This window comes from Oncorhynchus tshawytscha, linkage group LG29, assembly GCF_018296145.1.
Source record: "Oncorhynchus tshawytscha isolate Ot180627B linkage group LG29, Otsh_v2.0, whole genome shotgun sequence".
NCBI lineage: Eukaryota > Metazoa > Chordata > Actinopteri > Salmoniformes > Salmonidae > Oncorhynchus > Oncorhynchus tshawytscha.
Window position 1 is genome coordinate 17,261,039 of NC_056457.1, and position 16,017 is coordinate 17,277,055.

General features: G+C 46.4%; 1 protein-coding gene across 1 annotated transcript in view; it reads left to right on the top strand.

The window, feature by feature from the left end:
* Window positions 1-16,017, top strand: part of sspo (SCO-spondin) — a 70,646-nt gene that overhangs the window by 604 nt on the left and 54,025 nt on the right. Inside the window, 16 exon segments of the mRNA XM_042308449.1 lie at window positions 1,039-1,246; window positions 1,490-1,584; window positions 1,952-2,208; window positions 2,672-2,806; window positions 7,224-7,426; window positions 7,664-7,791; window positions 8,061-8,170; window positions 8,385-8,534; window positions 8,792-8,885; window positions 10,074-10,477; window positions 12,802-13,038; window positions 13,389-13,568; window positions 13,912-14,142; window positions 14,600-14,722; window positions 14,874-14,974; window positions 15,752-15,983. Coding sequence (XP_042164383.1) covers window positions 1,039-1,246; window positions 1,490-1,584; window positions 1,952-2,208; window positions 2,672-2,806; window positions 7,224-7,426; window positions 7,664-7,791; window positions 8,061-8,170; window positions 8,385-8,534; window positions 8,792-8,885; window positions 10,074-10,477; window positions 12,802-13,038; window positions 13,389-13,568; window positions 13,912-14,142; window positions 14,600-14,722; window positions 14,874-14,974; window positions 15,752-15,983 — 2,888 coding nt within the window.

The window sequence follows — 16,017 nt, forward strand, 5'->3', positions numbered from 1 at the left end:
CAGAGAGAAGGAAAATTAGATACAGAATGGCATAATAATTAACTTAGTTACCCGGTCGATTTTTACAATCTCTGCCATAAATGCTGTGTCTCTTTGTGACCGACACGGCTTGTGAAGGCGGCACAGCATGTGAAGGTCTTTATCGTCTGAAGCTGGTGAACAGCTCTCATAAAGGGAAGGTAGGCATGAGTCAGCAGAAGTTATCTTTGATCTCAGTGCAGATAGACCTAAGGCAGATACAGAAATACTTCGTCTACCAATGTAACCTTTGCAATTTGTAGACGCCGTAGACATTGTAGAATCGGTTTGTTGCTAAAAATCGGATGAAAGCAAACATTGTGTCAACTGTGTGGTGGTTCAAGCTCAAATTAGTTATGGGCCATTGTTTATCGCAGTAGTGCATTCATTGGGCAAATGATTCACTTCCTGGTGACACTTTACCATTGGGGTCCATTTATAAACCTGCGTTCATTAATAAATAGTGAATACATCTTTCTAAACCGAGATATATGTCTCCATGTATGTGAAGGTTTTTTTGCAAGCAGGGACATGATATGGTACTGTGATATGTAACTGGGTATACTTCCAATGTGTTATTTGTTTGTTCGTCCCTCATCCAATCTCAGTGGTGTAAGAGCTCTGATGAAATCACCCTATGGTCTGCTCTCTGCTACATCAGGATAGGTTGATTTCATTGCATCTCTTTGCCACATAACAGCAAGAGTCAACGGGCTGGTGCATACTGGTTATGTAGCCCTGAACAGCAGTCATTGAATTTCCACCCATGACTTAGCTCTAACTGACATTTTAATTACCTGTTTGAATATAGTGTGGTAATGTGGAGTTTGAATTCAGCTTTAGGATTGGCTTAGAGAATTAATATATTGACCTGTGCACATATACCTTGAGCGTGGTGTTGCACAAGCTAGTGTCCCCCCCCCACACACACACTTATTTTTCTGTCGTCCCCCCCCACACACACACACTTATTTTTCTGTCTTTATCTCTCTCCCATCTACTTTCCTCCCCTCATTGTAGTGTGTGTGAGCGTGGGGTATGGAACTGCACAAAGGAGGTGTGTCCAGAGGTAGCCCAGTGTCCAGGCTCTTTGGTCTTCTCTCCCCGCTCCTGTTTACTCACCTGCTCCAGTCTGGACGCACCGGGACAGGCATCCCCTGGACCCCCAACCTCCCCCTGCCAAGAGCCACGGGCAGGCTGTGTCTGCCCCCAGGGGACCGTCCTGCTGGTGGGCCCCTCCCTCCTCCTACCTGGTTGTTTGTTCCTCCCATCTCAGCACATAGAGAATGAAGTAGAAATGTCTCAGCAATTAAAGATTACAGTGAATAACTCCAGACACAAACGAAGCATTAAAATGTGTCACCCCTCAGCTATAGACAATCAGCTTTAATATTGCAGATAGATTGTGGCTTCTATCATTGTAATTGTCTGCATTATTTCCGTTCCCCTATATATTTTCCTGCCACCCCAGGGTAATCACTGTGTCCTCCCAGAGCAGTGTCCGTGTCACCATAATGGTCGACTGTACTACAACAATGACACAATCACCAAAGACTGCAACACGTGGTAAGCACCTAGGTTAACATGTGTTTAACACATGGAGGCAATAAACAGTTCACTTTATAACCATAAAGAACACTGAACTCTGAATGGCAATACAGTGGATCTTAAAGGAATAGTTCAACGCAATTCTACGTTTTTCAGTTGGCTATATACTGTGCCGAAGTGGTCTGAAGTCCATTTCCATGATGTCTGTTCTGATGAAGCTATTAAACTATATGCATTAGGAGAAATCTGCAGGCTTCGATCCAAAATGATTAGAATACATTGGCGCTATGGAATTAGATGGTATCAATATTTTAAACGCTTTAAAACAAAATGCACATCAGTGTCTTTAACTCCTCATTGCCTGGGATTTGGTCTTTCCCTACAGCATTTGCAAGGAGCGCCGCTGGCACTGCGGCCAGTCCCTATGTGCGGGGACCTGCGTGGCAACGGGTGACCCTCACTATGTGACGTTCGACGGACGCTGCTTCTCCTTTCTGGGCGACTGTGAGTATGTGCTGGCGCAGGAAGTGGGCGGTCTGTTCAGTGTGACGGCGGAGAACGTGCCCTGTGGCAGCACGGGGGTCACCTGCACCAAGTCAGTCAGCCTCAGTGTGGGCAACACCGCCATCCACCTGCTAAGAGGTAAGGGAGGGAGGGTATGGGGAGAGAGGGAGGGAGGGAGAGGAAGGGAAGGGAGGGAGGGGGAGAGGGGGAGGGAGGGAGAAGGACAGAATGGGAGTGGGAGAAGAGAGGGGGAGGGGGTGGAAGGGGGTAGGGGTAGAGGGAGGGAGGGAGCAGGGATGATAGGTTGGGTAGAGGTAGGGAGAGAGGGAGGGAGGATAGAAGGGGGAGGGGTAGATGGAAGGAGTTGGGATGAGAGGGAGGGATGAGGGAGAGTGGGAGGGTAGAAGGAGGGAATTTTTGACGAGAGGAAGGGGTGGAGTTTGGAGGGTGGATGGATGGTATGTGAGAGAAGATACTTTGAGAGATATAAATACAATGTTGCATGTTATAAAGTCACTCCTCGTGATGTTAGCTATAAACATAACAGGATGAAAACAATACAGACTCAAGAAGTTCACCATTATGTCCCTGTGTGTGACAGGTAAAGCCGTGACAGTGAATAGCATGCCTGTGACTCTCCCGAAGTCGTACTCTGGCAGCGGTCTGACTCTGGAGAGAGTGGGTCTTTTTGTGTCCCTCTCCTCCCGCCTGGGGGTCACTCTGCTCTGGGACGGAGGTAGGGAATACCAAGACACACACAACCCCCCCCCCCACACACACACAGACACATACAAACACACACACACACATAAACACAAACACACACAGACACACACACGCACTGGTGATCATTAGTGGAGCATGTTGAGAGCTTCAAGTTCCTTGATGTCTACATCACCAACAAACTATCATTGTCCAAACACACCAAGACAGTTGTGAAGATATGCAACTGTTCAGGGAAGTAAGGAACCAATACACACAGTCAGTAAGGAAAGCAAAGGCTAGCTTTTTCAAACAGAAATTTGCATCCTGTAGCTCTAACTCCAAAAAGTTTTGGGACGCTGTAAAGTTCATGGAGAACAAGTACACCTCCTCCCAGCTGCCCACTGCACTGAGGCTAGGTAACACCAATGATAAATCCATGAAAATCGAACATTTCAATAAGCATTTCTCTACGGCTGGCCATGCTTTCCTCCTGGCTACCCCAACCCCGGCCAACAGCTCCGCACCCCCCGCAGCTACTTGCAAGAGCCTCCCCAGCTTCTCCTTCACGCAAATCCAGATCGCAGATGTTCTGAAAGACCTGCAAAACCTGGACCCGTACAAATCAGCTGGCCTAGACAATCTGGACACTCTCTTTTTAAAAATATCCGCCACCATTGTTGCAACTGCAGTCTGCTCAAACTCTCTTTCATATCGTCCGAGATCCCTAAAGATTGGAAAGCTGCCGCGGTCATCCCCCTCTTCAAAGGGGGTGACACCCTAGACCCAAAATGTTACAAACATATATCCATCCTGCCCTGCCTTTCTAAAGTATTTTTGAAAGACAAGTTAATAAACAGATCACTGACCATTTTGAATCCCACAGTACCTTCTCCGCTGTGCAATCTCTTTTCCGAGCTGGTCATGGGTGCACCTCAGCCACGCTCAAGGTCCTAAACGATATCATAACCTCCATCGATAAAAGACAGTACTGTGCAGTCTTTTTTTTACCCCCTTTTTTCTCCCCAATTTCGTGATATCCAATTGTTAGTAGCTACTATCTTGTCTCATCGCTACAACTCCCGTACGGGCTCTGGAGAGACGAAGGTTGAAAGTCATGCGTCCTCCGATACACAACCCAACCAAGCCGCACTGCTTCTTAACACAGCGCGCATCCAACCCGGAAGCCAGCTGCACCAATGTATCGGAGGAAACACCGTGTACCTGGCAACCTTGGTTGGTGTGCACTGCGCCCGGCCCGCCACAGGAGTCGTTGGTGCGCGATGAGACAAGGATATCCCTACCGGCCAATCCCTCCCTAATCCGGACGACGCTATGCCAATTGTGCGTCGCCCCACGGACCTCCCGGTCGCGGACGGTTACGACAGAGCCTGGGCGCGAACCCAGAGCCCTTAACCACTGCGTCTCCCGGGAGGCAATCACTGTGTTCTTATCGGCAGACTCAACAGCCTTGGTTTCTCAAATGACTGCCTCGCCTGGTTCACCAACTACTTTGCAGACAGAGTTCAGTGTGTCAAATCGGAGGGCCTGTTGTCTGGACCTCTGGCAGTCTATGGGGGTGCCACAGGGTTCAATTCTCGGGCCAACTATCTTCTCTGTATATATCAACGATGTCGCTCTTGCTGCAGGTGATTTCCTGATCCACCTCTATGCAGATGACACCATTCTGACACCATTCTGTATACATCTGGCCCTTCTTTGGACACTGTATTAACTAACCTCCAAATGAGCTTCAATGCCATACAACACTCCTTCCGTGGCCTCCAACTGCTCTTAAACGCTAGTAAAACCAAATGCATGCTTTTCAACCGTTCGCTGCCCGCACCCGCCCCCGCCCAAATAGCATCACTGGACGGATCTGACCTAGAATACGTGGACAACTACAATTACCTAGGTGACTGGCTAGACTGTAAACTCTCCTTCCAGACTCAAATCAAAAATCTTCAATCCAAATTCAAATCTAGAATTGGCTTTCTATTTCGCAACAAAGCCTCCTTCACTCACGCCGCCAAACTAACCCTGGTAAAACTGACTATCCTACCAATCCTCGACTTTGGCGATGTCATCTACAAAATAGCTTGCAATACTCTTCTCAGCAAATTAGATGCAGTCTATCACAGTACCATCCGTTTTGTCACCAAAGCGCCTTATACCATCCATCACTGTTACCTGTATGCTCTAATCGGCTGGCCCTTGCTATATATTCGTCGTCAGACCCACTGGCTCCAGGTCATCTATAAGTTTATGCTAGGTAAATTCTCTGCCTTATTTCCAGCCAAAGAGAGGAGTCACAAAAAGCAGAAATAGAGATAAAATGAATCACTAACCTTTGATGATCTTCATCAGATGACACTCATAGGACTCCATGTTACACAATACATGTATGTTTTGTTCGGTAAAGTTCATATTTATACCCAAAAATCTCAGTTTACATTTGTGCGTTATGTTCAGCAGTTCCAAAACATCCAGTGATTTTGCAGAGAGCCACATGAATTTACAGGAATACTCATAATAAACATTGCTAAAAGATACAAGTGTTATGCATGGAATTTTAAATCCTTAATGCAACCGCTTTATCAAATTTCATAAAAGCTTTACCGAAAAAGCACTCCATGCAATAATCTGAGAACAGCGTTCAGACAACAAAACAAGCCATACAGATATGTTGTGGAGTCAACAGAAGTCAGAAATAGCATTATAAATATTATCTTAGCTTTAATGACCTTCATCAGAATGCACTCACAGGAATCCCAGTTCCACAATAAATGTTTGATTTGTTCGATAAAGTCCATAATTTATGTCCAAATACCTCCTTTTTGTTTGCACGTTTAATACACAATCCAAATTCACCACACGCAAGTCCAGGCAAAGGTTCAGACAAAAAGTCATGTTACAGTTCGTAGAAACATGTCAAACAAAGTTTTTTTCCAAGCTACTCAATACTGCCCCCCAGTCCCAAAGAAGTTAAACATCAGCTATCCGAGCAGCTAACTGATCGCTGCAGCTGTACATAGTCCATCTGTAAATAGCCCACCCAATATACCTACCTCATCCCCATATTGTTTTTATTTACTTTGCTGCTCTTTTGCAAACCAGTATCACTACGTACACACCATCATCTGCTCATTATCATCTGCTCATCTATCACTCCAATGTGGCCTATTTTTTGCCTTTCCTCCCCATGTCATTTGCACACACTGTATATAGACTTTTTTTCCTATTGTGTTATTGACTGTACGCTTGTTTATTCCATGTGTAACTCTGTGTTTTTGTTTGTGTCGCACTGCTTTGCTTTATCTTGGCCAGGTTGCAGTAAATGAGAACTTGTTCTCAACTAGCTTACCTGGTTAAATAAAGGTGAAAAAAAGAGGGCACGACAAAGCCTATTCCCCCTTAGGAGACTGAAAAGATTTGTCATGGGTCCTCTGTTCCTCAAAAAGTCATACAGCTGCACCATTGAGAGCATTCTGACTGGTTGCATCACTGCCTAGTATGGCAACTGCTCAGCATCCGACCGCAAGGCACTACAGAGGGTAGTGCGTACGGCCCAGTACATCACTGGTTCCAAGCTTCCTGCCATCCAGGACCTCTATACCAGGTGGTGTCAGAGGAAGGCACTAAAAATTGTCAAAGACTCCAGCCACCCTAGTCATAGACTGTTCTCTCTGCTACCGCATGGCAAGCGGTACAGGAGCGCCAAGTGTAGGTCCGAGAGGCTCCTAAACAGCTTCTACCCCCAAGCCATAAGACTCCTGAAGAGCTAATTAAATGGCTACCCAGACTATTTGCATTGCCCTGCACCCCCCTGCTACTCTCTGTTTGTTATCTATGCATAGTCATTTTAACTCTACCTACATGTACATATTATCTCAATTACCTCGACTAACCGGTGCCCCCGCACATTGACCCTGTATAGCCTCGCTACAGTCATTTTACTTATCTATTTACTTATCTATGTATATTTACTTATCTGCTTATCTATCTTATCTTATTTTTCTTAAAACTGCATTGTTGGTTTAGGTCTTGTAAGTCAGCATTTCACTGTAAGGTGTACACCTGTTGTATTCGGCGCTTGTGACAAATAACATTTGATTTGATTGACTGTGACCATTGCCTGTGATCATTGCCTGTGATCATTGACTGTGACCATTGAATGTGACTATTGATGGTGACCATTGACGGTGACCATTGACTGTGATCATTGACTGTGATCATTAACTGTGACCATTGACAGTGACCAGTGACGGTGACCATTGACTGTGATCATTGACGGTGACCATTGACGGTGACCATTGACTGTGACCATTGACGGTGACCATTGACTGTGATCATAGAAAGTGATTATTGACTGTGATTATTGACTGCGATTATTGACAAAGCAAACATAGTTATCAGTCTGAAGTCCTGACCATTCTTCTCCACTCCTCTAGGCATGCGTGTATACGTGCGTCTCGCGGCTCATCTGAGAGGGCGAGTGGGGGGCCTGTGTGGGAACTTTGACGGGGACACAGAGAATGACTTCACCACGCGCCAGGGTAGCGTGGAGTCTACAGCCGAGCTGTTTGGCAACTCCTGGAAGGTCAGCCCCTCCTGCCCAGATGTTCAAGACCAGGACCTTCGAGACCCATGCACTGTGAGTGGCACACACACACACACACACACACACACACACACACACACACACACACACACACACACACACACACACACACACACACACACACACACACACACACACACACACACACACACACACACACACACACAGAGAGTGGCACAGTGAGTGACACACACTCACACATACACATACACATATACACACACACACACACACACACACATACACCTTAATCTTTGTCCCCTGTTCCAGATTAACCCTCACAGGGTGACGTGGGGGAGAAAGAGGTGTGCTGTCATCACCCAGGACCTATTTTCTCTGTGCCACCCTGAGGTGCCCTACCAGCAGTACTATGACTGGTGTGTCTTTGATGCTTGTGGGTGAGTGGCTAACCTTTAAATCACAGTACTGGAGAGGTGCTATTAAGGATTGCAAAGCTTCCACAAATCTAACAACGCATCAGTCCTAAAGGGTCAGAAATCCTAAAACAAAAATTGATAGCAGAACAGGTTAAATAGAGGTAAGAGAGGTTATTACATATTTAGGTCAAGTTTAGAACACCAGTATCCTATTCCAATACAGGTTTTTAATCTACTAATGACTCTTTATGAAACACAATGTGTTAATCCCTGTTCTCTGGGTGTGTTAGATGTGACTCTGGGGGGGACTGTGAGTGTCTGTGTACAGCCATCGCTGCCTACGCTGAGGAGTGTAACCGGCGTGGTGTCTACATCCCCTGGCGGTCCCAGGAACTCTGCCGTGTGTACAGCTTCTCTTGCACGCGCACGCACATACACACACACACACACACACGGATTGGACATTGACACTGATTGAGCAACATTCATTTGAATTGGGTAGACCTTGGATAGACCTTTTTACACATGTTTACACCCTGCGTGACAAAATGTAGATGAACTCTTTCCATTCCTCCCTCCCTCTCTCTCCACCCTTCTCCCCCTCCTCTGTGTAGCCCTGCAGTGTGAGAATGGTCTGGTTTATGAGGCCTGTGGGCCGGCTTGTTCTCCCACCTGTCCCAGTGAAGCCCAGAGCCCTGACTCCCAGTGTGGAGCCTTCTCCTGTGTGGAGGGCTGCTTCTGCCCCGCGGGCACTCTCCACCACAGTAAGACAGCAAGGGCTACATCTCAATCCAGTTCCTTCCCATCTGTCATCATTCACACCGGTCCTGGAGAGCGCCTGGGAATGTGCAGGCTTTTATTCTACCCCAGCATTAAGACACCTGGTTCAACTTATCATGGACCTCCATTCGGGTTGTTGATTAGATGCGATGTATCAGTGCTGGGCTGGAACAAAACCCTGCACGCCCCAGAAACTCCCTGTTTTATCATATCCTTGCCCTGACTCTGTCTCCACCGACAGGTGAAGGCTGCGTGGCGCCCGCACTCTGTCCGTGTGAGTGGGCAGCCTCTGTTTTCCCACCCGGGGCCAGCATCACCCAGCATTGCCAGAACTGGTCAGTCTGTCCCCTCGCCTATCGGCTCAACTCATAAACCATCACCCGTGTCGTGTGAGGCCAATTTGACATGTGGGCTTTTCATTTGGGGTGTCGAAACTGATACTAACAAATCAAATCAAATCAAATTGATTTATATAGCCCTTCATACATCAGCTGATATCTCAAAGTGCTGTACAGAAACCCAGCCTAAAACCCCAAACAGCAAGCAATGCAGGTGTAGAAGCACAGTGGCTAGGAAAAACTCCCTAGAAAGGCCAAAACCTAGGAAGAAACCTAGAGAGGAACCAGGCTATGTGGGGTGGCCAGTCCTCTTCTGGCTGTGCCGGGTGGAGATTATAACAGAACGTGGACAAGATGTTCAAATGTTCATAAATGACCAGCATGGTCGTATAATAATAAGGCAGAACAGTTGAAACTGGAGCAGCAGCACGGTCAGGTGGACTGGGGACAGCAAGGAGTCATCATGTCAGGTAGTCCTGGGGCATGGTCCTAGGGCTCAGGTCCTCTGAGAGAGAGAGAGAGAGAGAAAGAGAGAATTAGAGAACGCACACTTAGATTCACACAGGACACCGAATAGGACAGGAGAGGTACTCCAGATATAACAAACTGACCCTAGCCCCCCGACACATTAACTACTGCAGCATAAATACTGGAGGCTGAGACAGGAGGGGTCAGGAGACACTGTGGCCCCATCCGAGGACACCCCCAGACAGGGCCAAACAGGAAGAATATAACCCCACCCACTTTGCCAAAGCACAGCCCCCACACCACTAGAGGGATATCTCCAACCACCAACTTACCATCCTGAGACAAGGCTGAGTATAGCCCACAAAGATCTCCACCATGGCACAACGCAAGGGGGCCAGACTACACTCAATCATATGACCCACTGAAGAGATGAGTCTTCATTAAGGACTTAAAGGTTGAGACCGAGTTTGCGTCTCTGACATGGGTAACACATGTCTCTCAGTTCAGCTAGACTGATTTTGTCATTTTACACACCTGAGAGGAACATTTTATTAGTTGTGTGAATAGGTTTTGTGGTAGGTTCTGTGGCTGGGTGAATGAATAGAAAGGATACTAACTTCGATAGTATGTCCTGTTAGGATTTGCCTTGTGTGTTTATGTGTACCTGGAAGGTGTTTTTATGGGTTTGATGTATTCTGTATATCTGCGGTCTTCCAGCTCATGTACTGAGGGCTTATGGCAATGTGAGGGCTCCCCGTGCCCACCTCCCTCCCCCTGTCAGGAGTCAGAGTTCCTGTGCACGGGGGGACGCTGCGTCCCCTCCCTATGGGTGTGTGACAACGAGGACGACTGCGGTGACGGCTCTGACGAGCTGTGCCCCTCAACCTGTACCCCGGGGCAATACCGCTGTGCCAGTGGGCCCTGTGTGGACCTGGCGTTGCGCTGTGACGGGCATCCGGACTGTGCCGACCAATCAGACGAGGAGTTCTGTGGGCCTGCCACCCCTGTGCCCCTGTGCCCGCTGGGGGAGTTCCAGTGTGCCAGCGGGCACTGCCTGCCTGCCAGCCGCGTGTGTGACGGACGCCTGGACTGTGGGTTTGCTGACGGGTCTGACGAGCAAGGTGGGTGTGATTGAAAATGTATGTCTGTCTAGTGTCCATAAGTGTGTTTTTGTACTCGATGTGTGTAGGTGTCTATTATTGTCAAATTTCATATTAGTATTAACAAGCCTAGGTGTGTACAGTGCATTTGGAAAGTATTGAGACCCCTTGACTTTTTCTAAATTTTGTTACGTTACATCATCAATCTCCACACAATACACCATAATGACAAAGAAAAACTGTTTTTTGTAAAAAAAAAAAATTACAAAAAAATGGGGAAATAAGTATTCTGATTTGTTGAAACACCTTCGGTAGCAATAACAGCCTCGAGTCTTCTTAGGTATGATGCTACAAGCTTGGCACACCTGTATTTGGGGGAATTTCTCCCATTCTTCTCTGCAAATCCTCTTGTTCTGTCAGGTTGGATGGGGAGCGTCGCTGCACAGCTACAGTGGGGCAAAACAGTATTTAGTAAGTTCTCCCACTTAAAAAGATGAGAGAGGCCTGTAATTTTCATCATAGGTACACTTCAACTATGACAGACAAAATTAGAAAAAAAATCCAGAAAATTACATTGTAGGATTTTTAATGAATTTATTAGCAAATTATGGTGGAAAATAAGTATTTGGTGAACTTGCACAATGAACTTGCACAATTGGCGGCTGACTAAATACTTTTTTGCCCCACTGTATATTCAGGCCACTCAAGGACATTCAGAGATTTGTCCCGAAGCCACTCCTGCATCTTGGCTGTCTGCTTAGTGTTGCTGGAAGGTGAACTTTCACCCCAGTCTGAGATCTTGAGTGCTCTGGAGCAGGTTTTCACTTTGCTCCGTTCATCTTTCCCCCGATCCTGACTAGTCTCCCAGTTCCTGCCGCTGAAAAACATCCCCACAGCATGATGCTGCCACCCCCATGCTTCACCGTAAGGATGGTGCCAGGTTTCCTCTAGATGTGACGCTTGGCATTCTGGCCGAAGAGTTCAACCTAGGTTTCATCAGACCAGAGAATCTTGTTTCTCATCGTCTGAGAGTCCTTTAGGTGCCCTTTGGCAAACTCCAAGCGGGCGGTCATGTGCCTTTTACTAAGGAGTGGCTTGCATCTGGCCACTCTACCAATAAAGGCCTGATTGGGGTAGTGCTACAGAGATGGCTGTCCTTCTGGAAGGTTCTCCCATCTCCACATACAAACTCTTTAGCACTGTCAGAGTGACCATTGGGTTCTTGGTCACCTCCCTGACCAAGGCCCTTTTCCCCCAATTGCTCAGTTTGGCCGAGTGGCCTTCTCTAGGAAGAGTCTTGGTGGTTCCAGAATTCTTCCATTTAAGAATGATGAAGGCCACTGTGTTCTTGGGGACCTTCAATGCTGCAGAATTGTTTGGGCTACCATTCCCCAGGGCTGTGCCTCGACACAATCCTGTGTTGGAGCTCTATGAACAATTCCTTTGACCCCATGGCTTGGTTTTTGCTCTGACTAGCCCTGTCAACTGTGAACCTGTGTGTGTGTGCCTTTCCAAATCATGTCCAATCAACGGAATGTACCACAGTTGGACTCCAATTAAGTTGTAAAAACATCTCAAAGATGATCAATGGAAACAGGATGCACCTGAGCTACATTTTAAGTCTCATGGCAAAGGGTCTGAATAGTTATATAACATTTGCTAACATTTAAAAAAAACTGTTTTCGCTTTGTCAATATTATGATACATATTTTTTTTCATATAACCGTTATTTAACTAGGTAAGTCTGTAAAGAACAAATTCTTATTTACATTGACAGCCTACCCGTCCCCTAACCCGGACGATGCTGGGCCAATTGTGCACCACCCTATGTGACACCCGATCACGGCTGGTTGTGATACATCCCAGGATCGAACTCTGGTCTGTAGTGACGTCTCTAGCAATGCGATGCAGTGACTTAGACCGCTGCTCCACTCAGGATCCTGTGTTATGGGGTATTGTGTGTAGATAGATGAGATTATTATTATAATTGCATTCTTTTGTACTTTTTTCCAATTTCGTGATATCCGGTTGCGGCCGGCTGCGACACAGCCTAGGATAAAACCTGGGTCTGTAGTTGCGCTTCAAGCACTGCGATGCAGTGCCTTAGATCTGCGCACTCGGGAGGCAGAGGACTTACAATTTATTTTGCGATTTTAGAATAAGGCTGTAACGTAACAAAATGTGGAAAAGGGAAGGGTTCTGAATACTTTCCGAATGCACTGTATGTTCGTGTCTATAACCATTTCTGTTAGTGTATACATACGTTCCTTAGATTTTATACTTTACATGTACGAGTCTATTATTGTCTTTCCCTCTCAAGTTCAAGTGTTTTTGTGTGTGGTCAGAGTGCGGGGTGGTGTGTGGCCAGGGGGAGTTCCTGTGTTCAGGGGGCCTCTGTGTGCTCTACCTCCACCGCTGCGATGGCCATGATGACTGTGGGGATCTGAGTGATGAGAGGGGGTGTGTGTGCGCCCCGGGAGAGTTCCAGTGCCCTGGGGACCAGTGTGTCCCCGCAGACAAGGTGTGTGACGGCCACAAAGACTGTCCCTCTGGCACCGATGAAGCCGTCTGTTCAACCGAAGGTACATGAATCTTTACAATCAGTCCTCACTATCACTTGAAAACAATAGACATATTGACATGATACATTCGACTGCAATGTGTAATTCATTTAAAGCAGGTTGACATTGACTGATACAGTACGAATGACACATTCCTAGAAATGACACATTTTCAAACAGCATTGAGAGCTCTGAGGCCTCTGGAAACACCACAAGGCAGGCGTGCGGGTCTGTGTGAGTGCATGCATGTACCTGTGTGAATGCGATAAAAATATAATAACTGGTGGGTGCTTATATTTTTCCTATTTCATGTGTATTTTGCACGTCCAAACCCCCCCTGCGTGGTGGCTAAACCTTTGTTTATGTGACAGTGACCTGTGCCCCTGGTCAGTTCCTGTGTGCTGATGGCACCTGTGTGACACTCACCAAGCTATGTGACGGGGTGACAGACTGCCAGGGCGGAGAGGACGAGGACCAGAACAACTGTCAACCAGTCACCATGGCCCCAGTTACCATAGCAACACCCATCAACCCGACTTCACCCACTTCTGGTAAGAGCAACAATACTGTTGAGAATATCAAGAGGGAAGGCTGGCAGTCTGCCCAAGAGTTACTCAACAGTGTCTGCAACACAACTCCAACTCCAAACACCACTATAACTCCTACCACAAGGCACTGCTGAAAGTATTAGATAGGTATCTGCAGTATGGACTTATTACTCATCTGGATTACTGGGTGAAATATACTTCATATTGATTCACACAACCATATTGCTTCATACAAATATACTTCATACAACATATCTTAATCTCTCAGATCTATAAGACCTCCCTAGCTAGGTGCCTTGTGGGTAAAGGCCAAACTGACCCCCCCCCCCCTTCTCTCTTACCTCAGCCTGCCAGTCTTATGAGTTTGCCTGTGCCAATGGGCAGTGCGTGCCCCGGGCGTGGCACTGTGACGGGGAGACAGACTGTTTGGACGGGAGTGACGAGCAGGGCTGTCCCCGGGCGTGTGGCCCCGGCCAGGTGCCATGTCGCAGTGGTGACCAGTGTGTGGACTACCAGCAGCTATGTGATGGGATACCTCACTGTAGGGACGCCTCCGACGAGAGCGTGGATGACTGCGGTTAGTAATGCACCTGATGGAAAATACATGAAACATACAGAACCAGTCAATGGTTTTTCTTTATTTTTTACTATTTTATACATTGTAGAATAATAGTGAAAACATCAAAACTATGAAATAACACATATGGAACCATGTAGTAACCAAAAAAGTCTTAAACAAATCAAAATATATTTTAAATTTGAGATTCTTCAAAGTAGCCACCCTTTGCCCTGATGACAGCTTTGCACACTCTTAGCATAAATGAATGAGTAGGTGTGTCCAAACTTTTGAAAGGTACTGTATATTGTACTGACACCTACTGGATAGGAACCATATTGTATAATACATGCATATTAACACTAATATATGCAATATATATGTACAGCAAATATATACACACCAACACGAGTACATGCATCCCATAAATTAATTTTAACAGATGTTTATAAAAAGAGCACCATCTGGGTTTTTTTAGGCTCTACAAGGATCCCACCTTGCCCTGGGAGCTTTTCATGTGACAACCGCACGTGTGTGAACGCGACTCAAGTGTGCAACGGTGTAGCCGACTGTCCACATGGAGAGGATGAGCTGGTGTGTGGTGAGTTGTGAGAGGAAAAGAGAATCTACCGCGGTGCACAAACCATCACTTAGAGACATGGAGCTTTGCAAACCTCGTTTCAGATGGTCCATTTCATGTCGTTTTGATTGAATTGAGTCCATAGTCTGTGGTTGTATTGTCCTGTAACTAGATAAGACCAGCCCATCCCCTGCTCTCCCTGGCGATAAGAACAACAGTCACATCTGTCCTGAGTTCACCTGTCTGGACGGATCGTGTGTCTCCTTCAAAACAGTAAGATTCCCCTAACCAAACATTTTACTTCAGTGCTTACTGACATTGAACAAAACAAATGCTTCGGGCCAAAAATACGCAGCACAGTATATTATCTTACCATGTCCTTTATTTGTATATACCTGGGTCGTGTTCATTAGGACATTCAACAGTAAAAACATTTTACAACAGAAAACATTTCAGTTTCAGTCCTTTTTCTTCTGTTTGGTGCCTGATGAATATAACCCTTGTATATTTTTTACAAATAAAGTGCTGCCAGGAATGTTAAAGGCTCAATTCAGTCATTTTTTCATCAAATAATTTCTGAGTAACAGCTAAGCACCTTACTCTAAAAGATTTCCATTAAAATTTGAAATCTATTAGAAATCTTTTAGCAAAAAAATATTTCTCAAACACAAATCTTCAAAAACTGTCTGGAGGTTGTCTGAGTTGGGAGGGGAAAACTGAAAACTAGCTGTGATTGGCAGAGTGGTTTGGAACTCTCTTTGTTTATTGGTCTATTAACCAATTTACATCATGGTGATGTCACCATGAAAAGCCAAAACTCACGCCCATGCAACCCTGCTGATTAGAAGGTCATGTGTAGATTGTATTTTCAATCAGTAACTATCAGGAAATAACACTGATACATTTTTTTTTTAGCTTTTACAGTGTTAGATTCATCAGCTGTATGACATTAAAATGTGTTGTTGGGTTGTCTGTCTTTTGACTGTACTGGGCCTTTAAGTAGAGTGATCTAGGTGTGGTTCTAGTTTTGGTTCTGTGTGTTTGTTCTAGGTGTGTAATGGCATGGCAGACTGTGCTGACTCCCTGCTGGGGCCCTTAGGGGGGCCCTCTGATGAGCAGGGCTGTAGAAGCTGGGCCCCTTGGGGCCCCTGGAGTCCCTGTAGCTTCTCCTGTGGGACAGGCTCCATGAGCAGGCAGAGACTCTGCCCCCTGGGGGACACCCTGGGTCAGTGCAGAGGGGACGACACCCAGAGACAGCAGTGTTTCAGCACGTCATGTCCTGGTGAGAGATGGGAGAGATGAGCCATATGGTGGTT